Source organism: Wickerhamomyces ciferrii, contig 00001 (assembly GCF_000313485.1).
Source record: "Wickerhamomyces ciferrii WGS project CAIF00000000 data, strain NRRL Y-1031 F-60-10, contig 00001, whole genome shotgun sequence".
Lineage (NCBI taxonomy): Eukaryota > Fungi > Ascomycota > Saccharomycetes > Phaffomycetales > Wickerhamomycetaceae > Hansenula > Hansenula ciferrii.
Window position 1 is genome coordinate 72,655 of NW_011887739.1, and position 21,139 is coordinate 93,793.

A 21,139-nucleotide genomic window follows, 5' to 3' on the forward strand; every position below is an offset into this window, starting at 1 on the left:
TACTGCTAAACAACTAGTTATTTATAGAACTTTTGCATTATATAAGGATCCATTCATAAGAATAGCGATCTAAATTCAAGGGCTACTGAAATTATATGTAGAATTAAAATATTTGTATTCATTAAAATTGTTCATCTATAAATTGGGTATAAGTTTGTTATTTGTTTATATATTACATTTGGGGGTTTCATTATATTGGTCTAAGTTTGGAGCTTTCTGGTAAATTACTCAGATTATCTCCGTTTAAAGGTCTGAGAGATTCATGTCTTCCTGATTCTCTTCTTGATTCATTCATATTAATTGTACTCATAAGCCCTTCTCTAACCCTTTTAGCAGATTGTAAAGCTCTGATAACTTTCTCTTTATTTTTCAGTTCTTCTTTCAGTTCAAATATTTCATCCTCTTGTTCTTTCATTATTATATCAACTTCATTTTCTGAGGCATGTTTACTTGGAGAATAAGCACCATCGCCTCTTTTTATAACATTTAATTCATTATTACCATTATCTCTCTTTTGTAATTCGAGTTTCAATTGAGTTTCTAAATGATTAATGTATGACTTATATTCTTCAATTTCAGCGTATGTTTTCTTGAACAGTTCTTCAACTTTCAAGATTAATTGTTCACCATCAACTCCCATATCTTGTTCACTTAATCTAGTGAAAATATCATTCAGTATATCATTTTTCAATACAATTCTTTCAGCATTTTTTTCATCAACTAATCTCTTATGATTTTCTAACCTTTCAATCAAGATACGATTTTCAGCCAACAATTGATTCATTTCTTCTTGAGAATGACTTGGTGGTGTCACAGAGCCTTCCCTTGAGCTATTGAAAACAGCATTTACAGGTTTGTTCTCTTTTAAACTTTGTATTTCCTCGGCTTGTTTTTCAACTTGCAATCTTAACTTTTCAATGATTCTATCCTTTTCTGTGTTACCATCAACTTCATGTTTTCTTACACTTAAACTAATATTTTTAGCTCTTGCAGCAAATCTAACAGTATTAACAGTTTCTGCTAATGCACTTTGACTTGTATGAATGGTACATAACACTGACACAAGGGAATCACCAGAAAGCGCAGGTTGTAAAAGTCTTGTCAATTTGGAGTCTCTATAAGGTATATGTCCAACACTAGTGGATGCTGAAGATAGCTTAACAATGACACTTCCTAATGCAAGCAAAGATTTATTAATGAAAGAACCTTCTTTTCTTCTCTCTTGTTGAGCTGTAGCTTTTTCTGAACCTGCTAAATCACACAGTGATAATGTGCTCATAGTTTCAATACCTGTGACTGTATTTGTTGTTGATACTCTAACAAGAACAATTGCATGCGAACGTGATGATCTGCTATTGAAGTCTGTTTCCCCTGTTCTTCTATTGACATCACCTTTCTGTATTATAGTGAGTAATTCTTGCTCAGATTTGACAGATTCTTCAATCAGTCCAAGAACTTTAACACCATAACCTGGAACATCTCTGATCTTTAAGTCACTTTGAGCACTATTATTCAAAGTTGGGTTTGTTATTTGGTTTATATTTAAGAGATCAAATATTCTTTCATTATAAATTTCTAGGTATGAAACTTTTAATTCATGTTTATAAATCTCTTTATCTGAATTTTCAATATGTCTGAAGATTTCACTAACAGACAATGGAATAACACCAGGTTCATGTTTTGTACCAGACATTGAATAAGTTTTACCAGAACCAGTCATACCATAAGCGAAAACAGTAGCATTATAACCATCCATTAATTGATTAATCAGATTTTTAACTGTTTTATCATAAACTTCAGAGTTACTAACTGATGGATGAAAAACGTGATCGAATTTGAATTCACCAACTTCACTATGTTCGATTGACTCATTTGTTAAAAACCAAGGATCTTTAATGAATGTATCTGAAGGTTTAGCTCTTACTGCAACGGATATAGTACCGGTGTAAGGCTGTTGAGGTGTAGCAAATGATGGAGTTTGGGGTCTTGAGCTTCCCAGTGACATAGCAGAGCTTGGTCTCTCTCTTAAAGGTGAAAATGGTCTTTCATATCTAGATATTGTGCTTGGGGGTCTGAATGCACTTGAAGGTGTGTTAGCTCTTGAGCTTGGTCTTGAACTTGGTCTAAGATTTGGTGTAGATGGTAATGCAGAATGTGGTTGACGTCTTGGTGTCTGACTTCGTGAGTACATCTTGTTCAGCTATATGATAAAGTATAAGTATGCACCTGGTCTGAGTTCGATAGTGATAACTGCAGTGAAGATTCTCTTTAAATTAAATTATACCACAATAAAAAACAAACGGGATTTAAAGATACTACCTTCTAAAAAATCAATGGAAATGTAAACAAACGGGTAAATCTCAGGTTTTCGCGCCGGAAACTTGGGAATTTCTACAATGTGCACGCATAAACAATAGAAAGAAACATATCATAAAATTAATTTAATATCATAAAAATAAAGATGAATGAAAACCATAGTGTATAGTTTATCCTCTTGTCAAACAAACGCCTATTTTGTTAATGGTTTTGTGTTTTTTGAATGGAGTTGTATAGTAAAAAATGAAGGTTAAAAAAATATGGATATAGAAAAAAGCTAATATTACCTAGCCAAAAATGAACTGAAATGAGGATTGAGGATCTTAAGCTTGAACAGCTTTGGCTAAACCAACAGCATCATTACCAATATCATAAATTGAGTAATATTTACGTAAGAATGAATCACCCAAGATGGCTAATGGACCAATTGGAGCTGGGAAATCTAATGGAGTGAAAGCTGAAATACATGAGCCTGAAACTTCTAATGTGTAATCATATGGACCAATTGTGAAGTTGTAACCATCTAAGTTGAAAGTTAAATCTGGTAAGCTGTCTCTAGTTTCACAATCAACGGAATATTGGCCTGACCAACCTTTCTTAGCACCAATTTCAGAGTTTAAGATTTCAGCTAATCCTGATGGTAAGGCAATTAATGAAGTACCAGTGTCAATAGCAGCACCAGTGTTTTCTAATTCAGCGAACTCATCACCTAAACCAATACCGTTAAATTTGACTTCCCAGTAGGCTTTACGACGAACTGGTAACCAAGTGATTTTACCAGTGTATTTGGATTCATCAATACCACCGAATGTAGCAACACCACCATCTTCAGTTTTATCAGCATCACCCAAATAGAAGGCGAATTTTGGTTCATCTAATAGACCAGAGTTAAGAGCTTTATAAACTGGTGGAACAATTTTGTTGACGGAAATGGTGTCATAAGCTAAACCTAAGATACCATCAAATTTACCAAAAGCAAAAGCTAAACCTGGTTCGCTTGTAGCTTCAGCAAAATCTTGTTTTGGAATAACTAAATCACCCAATTGTAAAGTATCTTGGGAAACATAACCTTCTAATGAACCTGAACCATATCTAATGGCAAAATCTGAACCATTGGCTTTGTAAGTGGAAGAAGCTTCATGGTCATACTTGGAATGTAAGTAACAAGCTAATGAAGAACAATCAGTACTTGGGACCCACAAGTTGGAAGAACCAGTATCTAATATGACTTTAAATGGTTGACCTGGAGTACCAATTTGAATTTCAGTATAATATTGAGCATTCAAGTAGTTAGTTAAAGGGGTTTCATGGGTACCATCAATAAATGGAACATTAGATTCTGGATAAGCTTTTTGGTAAAGACCCATGTATTTTTGACCCATTTGACGGACGTGCTCTTCAAATGTAGCATCTTTCAATTGATCATCAATAGGACGTTTATGGATTTTAGCATTGTGAACTTTAGCATCAGTTGTTTCTGTGAATGCTAAAAGGGCAACCGCCAATGAATATAAGGCAGAGAACTTCATGTTTTATTGTTTCTTTCTAAAGTGCAAGTGTAAGCAATTGTCTTTGGGATCCTAGTTCTCCTTTGTCTGGGATGTCAAATGAGTGGAATGGATTGGAAGCCAAAGCTGTTTGTTGTACTGAAATGTGCAATTGGAAGGAAAGAGCAAAATCTGGAGGATGGCAAAATCTATATATAATAAACCACAAATTAAAACTAGCTGTCCAGCGCCCACCAAAATTTCCAAAGTGGCGATTTCGTTTCCCCTTTTGAATTTTATATGATGTTGCGTTTACCGGAATGACACTAATTTATATGCAGTCAGATACGGATTGGGAAATTCGTTTTGCCAATTGTGCCATTTTTTGTGACAATAAGTAAATTTAGAAATTGGTGCTGCTGCTGCTGGTGATGGATTACTTTTGATATCATTGATTGTTTTACTGATGGATTTAGTTATAACCGTATTAACTGAGTGTTGATGATATCAGAAGCTGAGTTAAATTCACGCCCCTTAAAGTGAGCATCCTTTGTGTCATTCGTTATCTTTGATTAGCAATTTCGTTTCCCGCGAAATGTAATGCGACGTCATTAGTGCTCACTGGTTGGGCTAATAGCTAATAGAGCCTTCATATATATGGGCAAGATCTCTATTAAAAAAACAGATATTTAGTAGCTGGTTGATATTAGAATTATCTATTATTCTATACAAAAGCTATATAGTAATTTTTTGCTGATTGAAACCCTCAAAGAACAAATGTATCCATCATATTCAGCATAACTCCTGAAATAATCACCAACTTGTCGAAGGCATCAACGTCAGCTAGACCCGGTGTAGTAAGACATGACCCTTTTGAAGGTTATACAGATTTATCCAACATCATTATATAAACAATCCAAATCTTGCTCAATATTGTGGTCTGGATGATGTTTTAGCTAGTTAATTCACCTCCACATATATACAAGTCGATTCAATTAATAACACGCGATGACATGATTGCGTTCAATAAACGTTCATTATGGATTAGCTCTTTCAATTTGCAGATAGTTAATCTATAAACTCGGCTTCATAAATAATCAAGCTGTTGTGTATATATGAATGAAATATGATCATGTAGGAACTGGGTCAACTGACGTGATAAATAAGTGTTTGGTTTGGGTAATTTCCCACATATAGCTTATTAAATCTCCTGCAGTAATGTTGAAATAATTGGAATGAATTGAGCAGTATTTTTACCTTAAAACAAAGAGGCAATATATATACATAAATGAGCTGAAGTCGAATTAATATTGATGATTTTGTTATAGCTTGAAAAGATAATTGATACATATAAAAGTGAAGCATCGAATATAATTGCAATAATATTGAACGTATAGTCGAGATTAGTGAAAAGTGAGCGCAATAATATAATGAATCGAAACGAATTATTGATTATCATTAATGAGCACAGATACTAATTAGTGATCAAATACATTACCAATATTCTAATGCAGGTTCATAGGGATCCATATTCACATGTTTTTTTATTGGTATAACGATTCAAGTCCGAACTAATTTTGAGCTTTAAAACCAATAGTATTAGAGCTGTGTATTCGTCTAAATATGGCTTTTAATTGGTTATTGTATCTATCGTTTATAGTTTTTGAGCCCTTTATATGACTCATGATCATGATCCTATCAGTTTATCGAGTAACCAACTTATCAAGATTGGATTGATGGAGCTCGTATCCCGCTTCGGTAATTATCGGTAGCTGTATATATAAGTTCAACCATTTCATCAAATGTCTGATCAATTGAAATTTTTCACAACAACCAATATTAAAATGTCTTCTAAGTTAGCACAAACTTATACTTCGGCTTCAAATTGGGCCAAATTGACTGCTTCAAAATTGCAAATTACTAAAAATCCTAATCCAAAACAACCTTTACCAAATGATAAATTAGTGTTTGGTCAAAGTTTTACTGACCATATGGTACAAATCAAATGGAATGATAAAGAAGGTTGGGCATCTCCACAAATTGTTCCTTATGGTCCATTATCTTTAGATCCTTCTGCTGCTGTCTTCCATTATGCTTTTGAATTATTTGAAGGTATGAAAGCTTATAGAGATTCAAATGATCAAATTAGATTGTTTAGACCTGATAAGAATATGATTAGAATGAATCAATCTGCTGAAAGAATTGTTTTACCAGCTTTTGATGGAGAAGAATTAATTAAAGTTATCAGTGAATTGATTAAATTAGATAAACATTTGATTCCAAAAGAAAAAGGTTATTCTTTATACATTAGACCAACTTTAATTGGTACCACTCCTGGTTTAGGTGTTAATACTCCAACTGAAGCTTTGCTTTATGTTATTACATGTCCTGTTGGTCCTTATTACTCAACTGGGTTCAAAGCTGTTAGATTGGAAGCTACTGATCATGTTACAAGAGCTTGGCCAGGTGGTGTTGGTGATAAAAAATTAGGTGTTAACTATGCTCCATCTGTCAAACCACAATTGGAAGCTGCTGAAAGAGGTTACCAACAAAATCTTTGGTTATTTGGTGAAGAAAAAACAATTACTGAAGTTGGTACTATGAATGTTTTCTTTGTTTTCAAAGATTCCACCACTGGTAAAAAAGAATTAGTTACTGCCCCATTAGATGGTACAATTTTACCAGGTGTTACAAGAGATTCCATTTTAGCATTAACAAGAGATAGATTAGATTCAAATGAATGGGAAGTTAATGAACGTTATACAACTATTTATGAAGTTGCAGAAAAATCTAAAAAAGGTGAATTAGTTGAAGCTTTTGGTTCTGGTACTGCCGCTGTTGTTTCACCAATTAAAGAAATTGCTTTCAACGGTGAAAGCATTAATGTTCCATTACTTGAAGGTGAACAATTTGGTGAATTAACAGGAACTGTTGCTCAATGGATTTCAAAGATTCAATATGGTGATGAAGAATATAAAAATTGGAGTCGTGTTGTTGCCGATTTAAAATAAATAGCACTTAATCATAACTAAATAATAATAAGATCTGGGATCTGGGATTCACAGCTTATATAACGTGTGTTTCATCATAACTAAAATAAAACGTTAGTATATAATAAAATAATGGTAACTATATTTGTAAAGTTAATACGTATATCAAGTATACTGCAATATAGCCGGTATTGAGACGCTGACATTTTGTAGCTTTTTCTCGTATGGGTAACTTTCTTGTTGCTAGATGGTTGGAGTCTTGATCTAAGCCAATCTAAAGGAGAAAATATCTACTTAAAGTAAGCACCATTTAAATGAGTATCGTGAAAAGAATATTATTTTATACAAAAGCTAGTAATTTTTTGCTGATTGATAACCTCACAACAGAAAGAACGAAAGCATCTGCCATAAGCATAACTCCTGAAAAGATCACCAACTTGTAAAAAGCATCAACTATCTCAGTTGTTGAATTTGATCCTTTTGGAATGAAAGACCCTGCGATTAGACAACCTATCAAAGGTCCAGGGGTTGCCAACATCATAAACAAACCAAATCTTGCTTGAGATCCTTTCAATCCAAACAATTGCCCTACACATGCTGGAAATAAAGAGAAATAAGCACCCACTGTGAATCCAAATAATGTAACAAATCCAACATATATATCGATTGATCTCGTTTGAATAGCTGGAATCCATATGGCTAATAGTGAAACCCCTGCTATTCCTATCCAAATCATCAAAACATTTGTTCTACCCATCTTATCCGCTAATACTGCTGGGGCAATTCTTCCAACTATACCCATTGCATTGTATAGTACAACCAAATACGAAGAAACTTGGGCTTTTGGTGCTATTATGTTCCCAAAGTAATCTAAGTAGAATATTGCAGGATATACTGCAAATGAACCAATAACATTAGATAACAACATCAAGGCAAATCTCCAATTTTGAACATAAAGAAACCAATCATTAAGCATCTTGAGATACGCATTTGGTAAATCTTTAATCTTTTGATTATTCCAACGTGAGTTTGATATATTGTTATAGCAATAAACATATTTTTCATCTAATCTTTGTGGAATTAAAATTATCACGCCAATACTTAATGGAATATAAATGAAAGCCATTGTTCTTACTGTCCATTTGAAACCAGAACTTTTAATCATATGTTTGAAAATCAATGGCCAAACAATCCCACCAACTCCAACAAAAATAAAATTTGCTGCAAATGCAGAGGCTCTCTTCTTTTTAAACCATTCCAATGGACTCATCATAACACTTGTGAAAACACATGCACTTCCCAATGAGTACAATACAGCTTGGAAAAGATAACATTTCCATAATTCACCTTCATTTGTAGTTGATAATCCGAAAATACCAATAACCATTAAAGAACAACCAGCAATCAAGACTTGTCTTATTCCAAATGCATGGACTAAAGGTGTAAACAATGGGGTAAAGAAATATAAAAATGAAGCTTGACAAGCACCAACTAATGATAAACTTTGTGAAGAAGTTTTTGGAAATAATTCGGTTTCATAATATGTTTGGAAAGCACCATAAGTATTGATCATACCAAATCCTAAAAGACTTCCAATCCCACAACCTAATATAACAAGCCATCCTCTTCCACCTTCTGGATATTCTTGTTCATCTGCTTCCCCTGTATGAGTATTTGATGATGAAAAATCTTTACATTCTTTATGTGTTATTGATTGAATATCATCATCATACTGATCTTGATCTGAATATTCATTAATTGTAGCCATGATGAAGATTTCAACGGCTAATAGAGACAATTAGTATATAGATCTGTTCATCAAAGGTTGACAAATATCAATTGTTTATATGTGACCAAGCACTAGTATGTATCATATGGATATTATCAATATCATATGTTTATACTCTCAGAATTGAAGCTTATTATATAAAGAAACCCCCACGATCATTTTCATTAATTTGATTCTATTCATACAATCAAAAAAGAATGGAAGACTGGAAGCGCATTTAAAGTATCACAAGTTACAAGCAAAGATGAAAATAATTTAAAGCGCAATGTATTGACCGCTATTTTGCATTACTAATTAAAATTAATTGTTGAAATTTGTACCCCAAAGTTTTGCATAATTATATTGGTTTAGCCGCTTATCGAACAAATTGGTGTCCCGATTTCCCTGGCAGTAATTTATAGTCGGTCTATCGGTTAGTATATGAAAAGAAGTCAATATATCTGGTTAGTTTTTAATATATAATTCCCTAGCATTAAGTACGTTAATTTTTTCATCATACGATTCAATAACTCTACACCTAGAATGTATATAATTCATGCAAGTTCTTTCGTATATTGTATATAATATTGTATTGTATATATATTGTATTGTATATATTGTATTGTATATATTGTATATGCGTCTAGAAGTGTTCATTTGATTATTATAATTCCTTCTTGCCTTCAAATAAATTAAATATACGTGAAAATCTTTCTAGTAAATGATAATCTCACCAGTAATACAACCAGTGAACCAGCAATAATCATTGATCCAGTAAAAGCAGTTAATTTATAAAATGAATCCAATAATAATTCTTTATCACCAGACTCAGTTGGGACGAAAGAACCTGCAATAACACAACCAACTAATGGACCAGGAGATAATGATAACAAATAAAGTCCCAATTTAGCATCTGCATCTTCAATGTGACTGAATACTTGACCTAAACAAGCTGGTGCTAATGAAAAATAAGGACCAACGAAAAACCCAAAGAATATAGTATATGCCAAATATAAATTCATATCTTCACCTGGAATTGATGTCATCCAAAATACAAAAATTGAAAGACCACAAACGAATAACCATATAAATAAAACATTTGCCCTACCGATTTTATCTGCTAACATACCTGGTATAACTCTTCCTGGTGCTCCCACTGCATTATACATCATAACTAAATATGAAACAATTTTAGCACCTGGTGCAATTAATTCACCATAATAATCCATAAAGAAAATAGCAGGGAAAATACCAAATCCACCAATGATGTTTGATAATAAAAACATCAAAAATCTCCAGTCTCGAAGTACTGGTTTCCAACTGCGAATATTTGACATGATTCTTGAAGGTAATTCTTTAAATTTATGTATATCAAATTGTGCATTTGAAATTGTTTCTGGTTTATGGATATGTTCAGGCTTAAGTCTTTGTGGAATGAGAAATATAACAGCTATACTTAATGGAATATAAAGGAACCCAATAGTCATATTTGTCCATTTGAACCCATGTTTATTAATCATATTTTTAAAAATCAATGGAAATATAACACCACCAGTACAACTAAACACAAATGAGATTGAATAAGCAGTAGCTCTTCTCTTGTTGAACCATTCCATTGGACTTTGTATAATTGATCCAAAAACCAAAGAATGACCTAAAGAATATATCACAGCTTGAAATACATATATTTTCCATCTTGAATCTGAAGTTGCAGTGGAAAGACCAAAGAAACTGACAATCATCAAAGCACAACCACAAGTTAACAATGTCCTTAGCCCAACAACATACATTAAAGGCATGATTATTGGGTTCAAAATATAAATAAATGTCGATTGAGCAGCACCGATTAGTGATAAACTTTGTGATGAAGTTTCAGGGTATAGTTCATTCTTGTAATAAGTTTGATAAGTACCAAATGAATTGATCATACCATACCCCATCATAGCTCCTATACCAGTACCAATAATAACCAACCACCCTCTACCACCTTCAGCTACTTGATTTTCTATAGGTTTTTGCTCTTCATAATCATTAGACTTGGTGTTGAAGTCATTTTGTTCTTGATTTTTCTCTATTATATCTTCACTCATGGTGTACCACTCTTATAATTATGAACATAAGAAATATTAGAATAAGCTATGATATGAATTAAAGAACCAAAATCTAAGGAAAACATCGGTCTTATAACTTATACTTGATTGAGTTAGAGCCGAATAGAATATTACAAATCCAGTTTACAACTTGAATAAATCCGTTATACTTTATACATTCATGACTCTTCTTTAAAATATATTTTCCACTGTGAACGCATGAAGTCGCGTAAAGGGCATTTCTGAGCGTATGACTATTAGCGGTCAAAAGTGGGATGTCATCTTCCTGGTGGAATAGCCTGTCTAGAGATCGTTCCTAGTCAGAGGGTTGGAGTCTGTTTAGAAGATGTTTACTGGTTACACTCTTCTGTTGTTGTCATGAGAAATGGGTTGGTTTGACTTGGGTACTTAATTTTGGCAGGTTAGCCATGGGTTAGGCTGAACGTGCGAACAATAACCAAATTGTCTAGGCAGAGTTCGGCTGCCGCTAGGCGCTGCTAAGAGTCTGTAAGTTGGCACAACGGTAAGCGCAATTTCTTTCTGGGGATCTTAATTTTCAATACAACCGACATCAAATACATATATGAGTGGAATTTATATCTATTGCATTATATTAAAAGGCACTATGAAATATAAAATGTGGAATAATGGCTCAAAGCTCTATATAAACACCCACGGCTTCTTACTTATAGACAGTCTGATACAGCCTAAAAGTACCACACATCCCATCAATATTACACCGGAATATATAACAAGTTTGTAGAATGAATGAATGATCAACTCTCTATTGGATGAATCAGTTGGTATAAATGAACCTGCAATTAAACATCCAATTATTGGACCAGGTGATCCCACTAAGAAGAATAAACCAATTCTAGCCTCTGACCCGTGAATACCAAATAATTGACCTAATGAAGCAGGGTATAAAGAGAATAAAGGACCTGCAGTAAATCCAAAAACTGCAACAAATATCACATATAAAACCATTGATTGTTCCTTAATAGCTGGAATCCAAAATAAAAATGTGGAACTTGCAAATGTCAATAGGCATAATAACAAAACATTTATTCTTCCTATATGATCAGCAATAATTGCAGGTATGACTCTACCTGGAAATCCAATAGAAACATAAAGAACAGTAATATAAGCCGTAATTTTAAAGTTTGGTCCTAATGTTGAGCCAAAAAAATCAATATAAAATATTGCTGGGTATGATCCAAGAATACCTAACAAATTAGAAAGTAATATCACAACAAATCTAAAGTTTTTTGAAACAATCCTCCAATTTTTGAAAATATCTCTATATCTTTGTGGTATAGACTTTATATTATCAAGATTAAATTCAGAATTTGAGACAGTCTCAGCCTTGTGTAAATATTTAGTTTCAATCTTCTGTGGCATGAGTAATACAATACCTATTGACAATGGTATATAAATGAACCCTATTGTCTTGACAGTCCAAGAAAATCCATATTTATGAATCATCTGCTTGAAAATAATAGGCCACATAACACCACCAACTCCAACAAATGCAGCGCTAATACCGAATGCACTGGCTCTTTTCCTTTTAAACCATTCTGAAGGAACAGCCATGGAAATTGAAAACAATAAAGCACCACCAATCCCAAAAAATACAGCTTGAAATACATAACATTTCCAAAGTGAATTTGCATCAGTAGTTGATAATCCAAAAAGTGCAATAATCTTCATGATACAACCAAATGCTAAACATGATCTTATACCAAAAGCATGAGCTAAAGGTAAACAAAATGGGGTCAGTAGATAAATTATTGACGTCTGCAATGCTCCAATAATCGACAGCTTTGATGATGGTAATGTTGGAAACAATTCAGTTTCATAATGAGTTTGAAAAACACCATATGAATAAACCATACCAAAACATACTGCACTTGCAATACCACTTCCTAAAACCATAAGCCAACCACGACCACCTTCTGGGAACTCAAGATCATCTGCTTCGCCTGTATGAATATTTGTAGCTTTTAATTTATTCTTTTCATGATCAACGTTTATTGAAGTTTGATCAACATTCATAGAATATTTAGATGACATTATTAGGAGCAATCGCCCTCAGTACACTTGTATCTAAAAGATATATCTAAGGATCAAAGAACATCGGCCATTGTATAGTCTCAAAGGACCTCTTATGGGTAATTCTTCACATATTTAAAGATATATATCCAATAATTTAGAAAATCCACAATTAGTAATCTGTGTGATTTTGTCATTTGTAAGGAAAGACACAGTTTTTAGTTTTGATATCCCCTTTGTCAGTCATTATTATCCTTAAATGATTTCTATAGAAGAAATTTCCCAGTACGTTTTAAAGCAATTAGCAACTTTATTGTTCTAAGCCTAACCATTATAATTCTTCCTATAAATGTTAAGGTTGTTGTTGTGTTGTTGTTCAACAAACGCTGGCCACACTTTCTTCTGACGCGAAATTAATATTTTTCATCAACACCATCAAATACGAGATTGAGTACAATAAACAATAACTTAAAATCAATCTACATGATAGAATAAAAATCTTTCGAGTGTATATCTATATTACAGACAAGTTTTTGAATTCAAGACCATAGTAATGTTATCCATCTCCATCCTTTAATCGGTGGTTCCGGTTCTTCTGGATTTTCCTCTACATCTTTAAACAAAGATGCAAGATCAACTTCATGAGGTCTGTAATATCTAGTCTTTTTGAAAAACTTCCAGAAGAAATATAAAGCCCAGGTTAATGGGATGATAAAGTATGATGAGAAGAGACTAGCAACACTAAACTTCCCGTGAACAAAATTCACGAATCCACCAGTTAATAACAACAATAATGAAGCACCACCTGAAATCCAAGCAGCTTGTGGACCAAATCTGAACTTGTGTGGTAACTGATCTCTTGAGATTCCTTGGGCTTTCATAGCTCTAGTCATATGAATATGATTTGCTGATATGAAAATCCATCCTACTAATAAATTTCCTGACCCCAAGGATTGAAACCAATTGAAAATGTTTGCAGCGCTTGAAGAGACATTCATATAAGCCAATGGAAAGAACATGGCAACAAATAAAGACCCCACCCATGGTAACCCTCTTTTATTCGTCTTTAAAAAGATTTTAGGAGCTTGGTGCTTGACAGCCAAAGCAAATAAAGTTCTTGAGCCACCAACAATTGATAAATTAGCAGCACTAAAAGCAGATGTTAAAACAGCACCATTGATGATATGGGGAAGGACCTTTATGTTGGCATTATTTATAGCAACAACAAATGGTGAATGTTGAGCATTACCAGTTGAGTTTGCAATTGACTTATCATTAGAAGGTACAATCAACGTGAGGCAAAATACTGTAACCATCATCAAGATAGTGACTCTGTAAAAAATTCTTTTAGAAGCTATGAAGATGTTTCTTCTTGGATTTTTAACTTCTGCAGCTAATGAAGGTACAGATTGTACACCACCAAATGAAAAGACCACACCTGAAAAGGTTTTCCAGAATGCAGCAAATCGACCTAAGCTTCCAGTGGTTAAGTATTCTTTGAATGGGCCTGGATCTTTCCAGTATTTAAATCCAATAGTTTCGTGACTTGGACCACCACCTGAAGTTATAACAATTGAAACAATGATTAATCCGATAAGTAGTAATATTTTGATCATTGCAAATACAAATTCAACCTCACCATAAAATCTAACATTATATGAATTGAGCGCAATAATTAAAACAATAATTATTGTAATCCAAGCGGCTTGAGAAATATCAGTCCAATATGAAACAATCACAGCAGCAGCACTAATCTCACCAGGCAAAATCGATCCCCAAACACCAATCCATCCATTGGCAAACCCCCAAGCTGGATCGATGAAATGTTCCAAATGCCTCAAAGTAGCAGAAGTTACAGGCATTAAAGATGCAACCTCAGCTGAAGCAATTTGGTTCAAACCAACAATAATTGCAACCAAAGAATAGGCTATGAACATACCAGCTGGACCAGCAGTAGCTAAAACACCACCAGATGAAAGAAAAATACCAGTACCGAAAACACCAACCAATGCTAACATCTGAATATGACGTTGTTGAAGTGAAGCTTTCAAACGATGACGATCCTCACCAAAGATCGAAGAACTATCAGAATCTTCAGCTTCTGATACATCCCTGACCGTAGCTATTGGTTCTTTTTTGTCAATTCCTATGTTTCTTTCATCATCTAACCCAATATCATATTGTTCAACTTTGTCATCGACAGAATCGATTTGGAACTTTTTGTCAAAAGACATGATCTGTCTTATAGTGAACAAGTTAATATCATAATAACAATCAAATAAACATATGAAAGGCCGACAATCCTGCTTAAATAGAACTATCACTATGCTTATCTATTCTCAAACTGTGGTATAATTTTCTTTTCTATTCAACGTGCCTCAATAAAACAGTGGTTTGTCTTGTTGAAAACTCATATCAGTAATGGCTCAAGACCTTCGTAGCTGGTTGTATTTTGTTATGATTCTCAATTTGATGCATCCATTTGGTAATCACTAACTAGATATCTAACACAGTTTATCACATTTTTTCAACTTTTGATAGGAAGCGAGACGGGAGCTATTATATTTGATAATAAGTGAGGCTCGAACAGAGCTAAATTGGCATTTAATATTTGACTTCACCATACTTCACTTAGCTAATGGTATATTTATTCATCTTCCGTGTTGGATATTCAAGCATCTTAATGAAGTAATGGCAACCGATTATATGTTAACTTGTATTTTCTTGATATAGATGATAGAACTTGTCATGTTTAGTTGAATTGTATTATAGTCGCCACGTATACTGTCAAATTATAGTTTTTGTAGATCGGGCGTATAAACGATGTAATTAAATCTTAGAATCGCTTATCAGCATCGATTCGTAACTTTCAAGTTTCAACTATCACTTCTAAGTTCTCTCTGATTTATCATTTAACCATTTTACGATTGTGTACCACAGTTTTGATCAAGAAATACCCAAGTTCAATTAGTTTTGATAGATCCCTGTGTGTTCATGCATCTCCTGGGGCTGCTACAACTTGAAATGAATGATGACAAATCTTTGTTAGTGTGTTTAGTAATCATTACATCTTAGATAGAGGATAAATCAATATTAAAGAATCAGCTTCACTGTAAACACTTTTTGTCTTTAAATTATAAATTATATTCAATCTTATTGATATATTTATATGTACCCATCTTTATTTCAAAGTTTTAGTTTTCAAAATTGCACTTTTTGACGAGTTGTAGCATCCCATTTTTTTGTGGACTCAAAACCCAATGTGGTAGGGAGAACATGAAAACAGGATCCTGCATATATTTACATTTGAATATGACTCTATTAGTTTTCATAATCTTTCAACACTGTTTGACAAAAGATATACGTATTCACAATTAACTATAGATATATAATAGCCCGTAGGTATAGTATGTTTCTTGTTGGTAGTTGACAGTCAATGATCCAATGTTAGTTTTGATATATTCGAGTTAATTTTGACTACGCCATATCAATATCAGTGTATAAAAAAAAGGTTGAACCAGCTACAACTCTTTAAAACAAAAACATTTTGTCCATATTTTTTATAATCATACACATCTTTTTTTTCAAAAAACTCAAATTCTATAAATTTCAATATAATTTAATATTGAAAAACAAAACACTAAAAACATACATAAAAAATCACCAATCATCATCTTCTTCCTCTTCTTCATCACTATCAACATTCATTTTACCAGCTCTATCTTTCAATGCTTGAGCCAGACCACCAGCTAAAGAACTTTCTTCTTGTTTCTTAGCCATTAAAGCAGCAGCTAATCCACCAGCTAAATTATTATCATTTGATGAATTTGTAGTTATTGGAGTTGATTTTTCAGTTTCATTTATATAACTTGTATGTTGAGTTGATGGTTGAGATTGATCATTATTTGAAATTGATGAAGGTGGTTCACATTCAACAACATATGAACCTGGGACCCAACCTTCTTTTGATCCATCTAATGTCTTGGCTAACCACCATCCATTACCTTCTTTTCTTAATATATAAACAATTTCATCTTTTGAAATTGGTAATTCTGATGCACTACCTGTACCAACAAAATCATAAGCAGCTTTAAAAGTTGGATCTTTTGGTTTTGAGGCTGCAGCTGGTGGAGGTGGTGGTGGTGGTGGAGTCGATTTAGCAACAGGTTGTTGTTGAACTTGTGGTTGTTGAACAGGCTGTGATTGAACTTGTGGTTGTGGTGAAAATTGTTGTTGTCTTTGAGGTGGTGGTTGAGGAACAATCTTCTTTGCAGGTCTTGGTGGTGGAACTTTTCTTTGTTGAGGTTTTGGTGGGATGGAAGGTTGAACTTGTTGCTGTTGTTGTTGATTTGGATGATAAGCAGCAGCAGCGGCAGCAGTTGCAGTATTGTTATTATTAATATTATTATTATTATTAAAAACAGGTTGAGGATTTTGTTGTTGAGGTGGAACATGAACAGAACCAGGAGCTGGAGGTGGAACTTTTCTTGTTGATTTAGGTTGACCTGATGAAACATAAGATGCTTGTTTTCTTGGTGTAAAATCTAAATTAGCAACACCAGAACTTTGTCTTTTTGGTTTTTCATGAGATTTTGAAGTTGCAGGATTACCATGATTAACTTGAATTGTACCAGATTTATATAAATCACTATATGGTGGTGCTGTTGAACTAATTTGAGTTTTAACTGTATGAAATTTCCCAGGTTTTTTTTGATATTTAATTGTTGTATCAATATCAATTTTAATACTATTATTTAATTTTTTCAAATGTGTAATAAATTCAGTCTTAAATGATAAATTAATAAAAGGATCTGGAATTGAAGAACCATTCTTCAATGAAATTGCAACCCAATCATCTTGTAAATTTGATAAACCTAAATAATTAATATTTGAAATTGGTATTGAACTTTCTAAAGTATAAGAAACTTTTCTATCAATAACTTGATGAGCAACAATATAAACAGTTGATGATGTTAAGAAAACAGTTCTTGGAACTCTTGTTGAAGATCTACCAAATTTTGAATGTAGTGATTCAGCATTTGAAGAAAATATAATTTTTTCCTTAATACCAACTTGATTTTTAACAAATGAACCTCTTGTATTTAATTCATTTGAATTTAAATAATCACCCATAAATGATCTATAACCCAATAAAGACATTGAACGACGTTCTTTTCTTGAACCTAATAATTTTGTACCAAAATCACGTAATTGTTCATATTGATTCCCACCAGTTTTTTCTCTCCAAAATCTTTGAATTTTAATAGCACTATCAATTTTTCTTTTTTGATAACGTCTCCAAGCTCTTTGAATTCTTGCAGCCATATTATACCAATAACGATCTCTCAAACTTTCTAACCCAAATAAAGTTTCAGGAGTTTTAATGAAAACTTTTGAAACACCCATTTGATATTCTGAACTTGGTATACCTGCATCTTTTAAAATTTGTACAACACCTGTCTTGGAATCACCTTCCCAAATATAATCACCTGCATAAGAACATTTTGGTGATAATAAATAAAATCTTTCAGAAAATTTATCAAAAGTTTGACGATATGCAAAACCTGCTCTTCTAATACGAACATTTTCTTGTAAACCTAAATATTTAACTTGATGTAAAACTTGCTTTGTATCATATTCTGAAGGAGATCTATTTTGATTTGGTTTAATAGTTCTAATATATGAAGGTGAAGCTTTTGATAGCGTATCAACTAATTCATTTGCACTTTTGATAATTTTATCACCAGCGGTTGGTGGTCTTCTTTTAGAATTTTGATCAATTGTTTCAGGGAATAAATTTGTTAAAAATTGATTTGATGAAGTTGATAATAAATCTAATAAATCTTTCAACATTTGATCTTTATTTTTATCAGTCATACCATTAATTTCATAAGTAACATCACCTGCATAATGTTTAACAAGGAATTTTGATTGTCTTAATTCAAAATGTTTATTTGAAGTAACCATATTTAATCTTTGAGCAAATGATTGATCAGCTGCAGAAGAATCAGCATGTGCAGTTGCACAAGAATCATTTAAAGCAGCGAAAATCCCTGGAGGTCTTTTAGCTTCAATTAAATCACAAACAATTTTATTATTAAAATAATTAATTGGAGTCCATTGAATTTGTTCACGAACATATTCATCTTGTTCAGATTTTAAAGTTAATTGAATGAAAATTTGTTGTAATTTTTCATTAACATAATTAATACAAATTTGTTCAAATGAATTATGTTCAAAAATTTCAAACCCATAAATATCTAAAATACCAATTGATTTTGATGCACCACCAATAGTTTGTAAAGCTTTATTAACTCTTGCCACAATCCAATCAAATAAATTATTATATAAACCTTTTGCTAAAGCATCTTTCACTGCGATAGCTTGAGTAATATTTAATGGAACTTCATAAACTGAACCTCTTTTCATACCATGAGAAGTTTCCATAACACGTTGAGTTATTGATTTAATTAAAATTTCAGAATCAACTTGTAATAAATATGCAACAAAATCTGTTACAGAAGTATCTTTAACTTGAGAATTTCCTTCATCATTTTCCATAAATGTAATATTACCAATCCATAAAATAGCTGCCAATATTCTAAAAATTTGATCTTGTTCATCCTGAGTAACACCAATTGTTTGCATTGCAGATAAAGTATCATTAAAATCTTTTAAATCATCAATTGAATCAACAGTTATACATTTTGCTCTTGAAGTATAAATATAATGATCAGGTTGTTGAACACCAAAAATTTGTCTATAATTTTCACTAGCACCTTTTGTAAATTGATAAAAAATATGAAAATTACGTTCATTTTGAATTTGACCCACGACTCTTTGTTTTTCTAATAAATAATTTGTTATATTACCACTAACAGGTTCAAATTGATTATTAAATTGAATTTCTAAATATTTCCCATGTCTTGAAGAATTATTATTTCTTAAAGTTTTAGCACAACCAAAAGATTCCAATAAAGGATTTGTTGCCAATACAATATCTTTAATTTGTTGAATTTGTTTTGAAGAATTATTTGAGCCAGAAACTGAAGCAATATATTGCATAATTCTTTTTGCAGCTTCAGTTTTACCAGCACCTGATTCACCTGAGATAATAACACATTGAGATTCATTATAAGCTTTTAAATTATAAAACATTGATTCAGCAATTGCAAAAACATGAGGTGGAACTTCTAATCTATTTTTCCCCTGATAAGTTGAAAGAACTTGATCAGTATAAATACCTAAATCTCTAAAAGGATTAACAGAGATTAAGACATGACCGATATAAGTATAAATAGTACCATTATCGAATCTTTTTTGTAAATTTTCATTTATTGATTCATCACTAATTTTGGTTAATAAAGTTAAATCAGATACACCAACTTCTTTTTTCTTTCCAACATCAAATGTAGCCTTTTGGATACCATTTCTCTTTGGAGGTGGTTGTTTATTTGATCTTCCGACTCTTTTGGTGATACCCATAGTGTCAATGATCTAGTTGTTGTTGTATTTGTTGATTGATCTGATGTAGTTGATCTGGTTAAATTATGTTTATGTTTAATTGTCCTTTTTGGTTTTCGTCAATTCCGGTTAAATTCAATGGCGGAAGTTTGAAACTGATGGCAAATTTAACAACTGAGAAAAGAAGCTGATCAATAAAGATAAAATTAAGAAATAAAACAATTGATAATTTAGTAGATTTTAATATAATAGATTTCTACTTTTATGTTATTCTGATATTATACCATGTTTTATAATTACATATTAAGTTCTATTTAAATCCATTCCATTGCGTTGTATGAGGCTATTATATTACTTACACACTTACACTCTAAACTACGCCCCGGTAACATTCAACATTCAACATATATTAAACCAGAATCATAACCATAACTAACTATAACAATAAAACAACAACAATCAGCATTTATAAACCATAATAACCATAACCATAACCATCATCACCACCAATCAAAAATTAACCCTGTTATTAGGTTCCATCAAAACCTTTTTAACTTGTTCATTCTCAACCAATCCAGGATTTTGAAATGGATTATTACTACTATTCATATTACCACCATCTAATCCACCTTGACTAGAAACTGAACTTGATCTTCTCTCTTCTTCACCATCCATTGAACTCATTGATGATGCTCTTCTTTTAGGTAATGAATGTTCTTTTGAATTCATATAATAACTTTGTAAACCAGCATTAGTTTTAGTATTCATTTGTCCATGTGTATGTTTTGATCCATTGATCATATTTAAATATTTATCAAAAATTCCAGACATTTTGGTGTATGTTACTAAATAGATATAATAAGAGATACAAGTTCCCAATCCATAATTGGTTAAATTCATCGATTTATATATCTTTTCCAGATGGTTAGTATTACTATATACATCTATGTGGGGACTTAGATCTAGATTAAT

The 21,139-nt window shown here is 32.4% G+C and overlaps 9 protein-coding genes across 9 annotated transcripts; 1 reads left to right on the forward strand and 8 right to left on the reverse strand.

Annotated features, from left to right (window-relative positions):
• Positions 1 to 190: 190 nt before the first annotated feature.
• Positions 191 to 2,191, reverse strand: KIP2 (Kip2p; the record flags this gene model as incomplete). The annotated part of the gene is made up of 1 exon (XM_011279261.1): positions 191 to 2,191. One exon carries the CDS (start codon positions 2,189 to 2,191, stop codon positions 191 to 193), a length of 2,001 nt encoding a protein of 666 aa, XP_011277563.1.
• Positions 2,192 to 2,639: 448 nt separating this feature from the next.
• Positions 2,640 to 3,845, reverse strand: PEP4 (proteinase A; the record flags this gene model as incomplete). Its single annotated transcript, XM_011279262.1, has 1 exon — positions 2,640 to 3,845. The coding sequence occupies one exon, from the start codon at positions 3,843 to 3,845 to the stop codon at positions 2,640 to 2,642; it is 1,206 nt and encodes a 401-aa protein (XP_011277564.1).
• A 1,802-nt stretch (positions 3,846 to 5,647) lies between these two features.
• BN7_39 (Branched-chain-amino-acid aminotransferase,mitochondrial) lies at positions 5,648 to 6,814 on the forward strand (the record flags this gene model as incomplete). The annotated part of the gene is made up of 1 exon (XM_011279263.1): positions 5,648 to 6,814. The coding sequence occupies one exon, from the start codon at positions 5,648 to 5,650 to the stop codon at positions 6,812 to 6,814; it is 1,167 nt and encodes a 388-aa protein (XP_011277565.1).
• Positions 6,815 to 7,133: 319 nt separating this feature from the next.
• On the reverse strand, positions 7,134 to 8,561 carry BN7_40 (Monocarboxylate transporter; the record flags this gene model as incomplete). Its single annotated transcript, XM_011279264.1, has 1 exon — positions 7,134 to 8,561. One exon carries the CDS (start codon positions 8,559 to 8,561, stop codon positions 7,134 to 7,136), a length of 1,428 nt encoding a protein of 475 aa, XP_011277566.1.
• Positions 8,562 to 9,253: 692 nt separating this feature from the next.
• On the reverse strand, positions 9,254 to 10,651 carry BN7_41 (Monocarboxylate transporter; the record flags this gene model as incomplete). The annotated part of the gene is made up of 1 exon (XM_011279265.1): positions 9,254 to 10,651. One exon carries the CDS (start codon positions 10,649 to 10,651, stop codon positions 9,254 to 9,256), a length of 1,398 nt encoding a protein of 465 aa, XP_011277567.1.
• Positions 10,652 to 11,311: 660 nt separating this feature from the next.
• BN7_42 (Monocarboxylate transporter) lies at positions 11,312 to 12,724 on the reverse strand (the record flags this gene model as incomplete). Its single annotated transcript, XM_011279266.1, has 1 exon — positions 11,312 to 12,724. One exon carries the CDS (start codon positions 12,722 to 12,724, stop codon positions 11,312 to 11,314), a length of 1,413 nt encoding a protein of 470 aa, XP_011277568.1.
• Positions 12,725 to 13,242: 518 nt separating this feature from the next.
• BN7_43 (putative amino-acid permease) lies at positions 13,243 to 14,937 on the reverse strand (the record flags this gene model as incomplete). Its single annotated transcript, XM_011279267.1, has 1 exon — positions 13,243 to 14,937. One exon carries the CDS (start codon positions 14,935 to 14,937, stop codon positions 13,243 to 13,245), a length of 1,695 nt encoding a protein of 564 aa, XP_011277569.1.
• A 1,426-nt stretch (positions 14,938 to 16,363) lies between these two features.
• On the reverse strand, positions 16,364 to 20,188 carry MYO5 (myosin 5; the record flags this gene model as incomplete). Its single annotated transcript, XM_011279268.1, has 1 exon — positions 16,364 to 20,188. One exon carries the CDS (start codon positions 20,186 to 20,188, stop codon positions 16,364 to 16,366), a length of 3,825 nt encoding a protein of 1,274 aa, XP_011277570.1.
• A 489-nt stretch (positions 20,189 to 20,677) lies between these two features.
• On the reverse strand, positions 20,678 to 20,998 carry BN7_45 (uncharacterized protein; the record flags this gene model as incomplete). The annotated part of the gene is made up of 1 exon (XM_011279269.1): positions 20,678 to 20,998. The coding sequence occupies one exon, from the start codon at positions 20,996 to 20,998 to the stop codon at positions 20,678 to 20,680; it is 321 nt and encodes a 106-aa protein (XP_011277571.1).
• Positions 20,999 to 21,139: the final 141 nt, after the last annotated feature.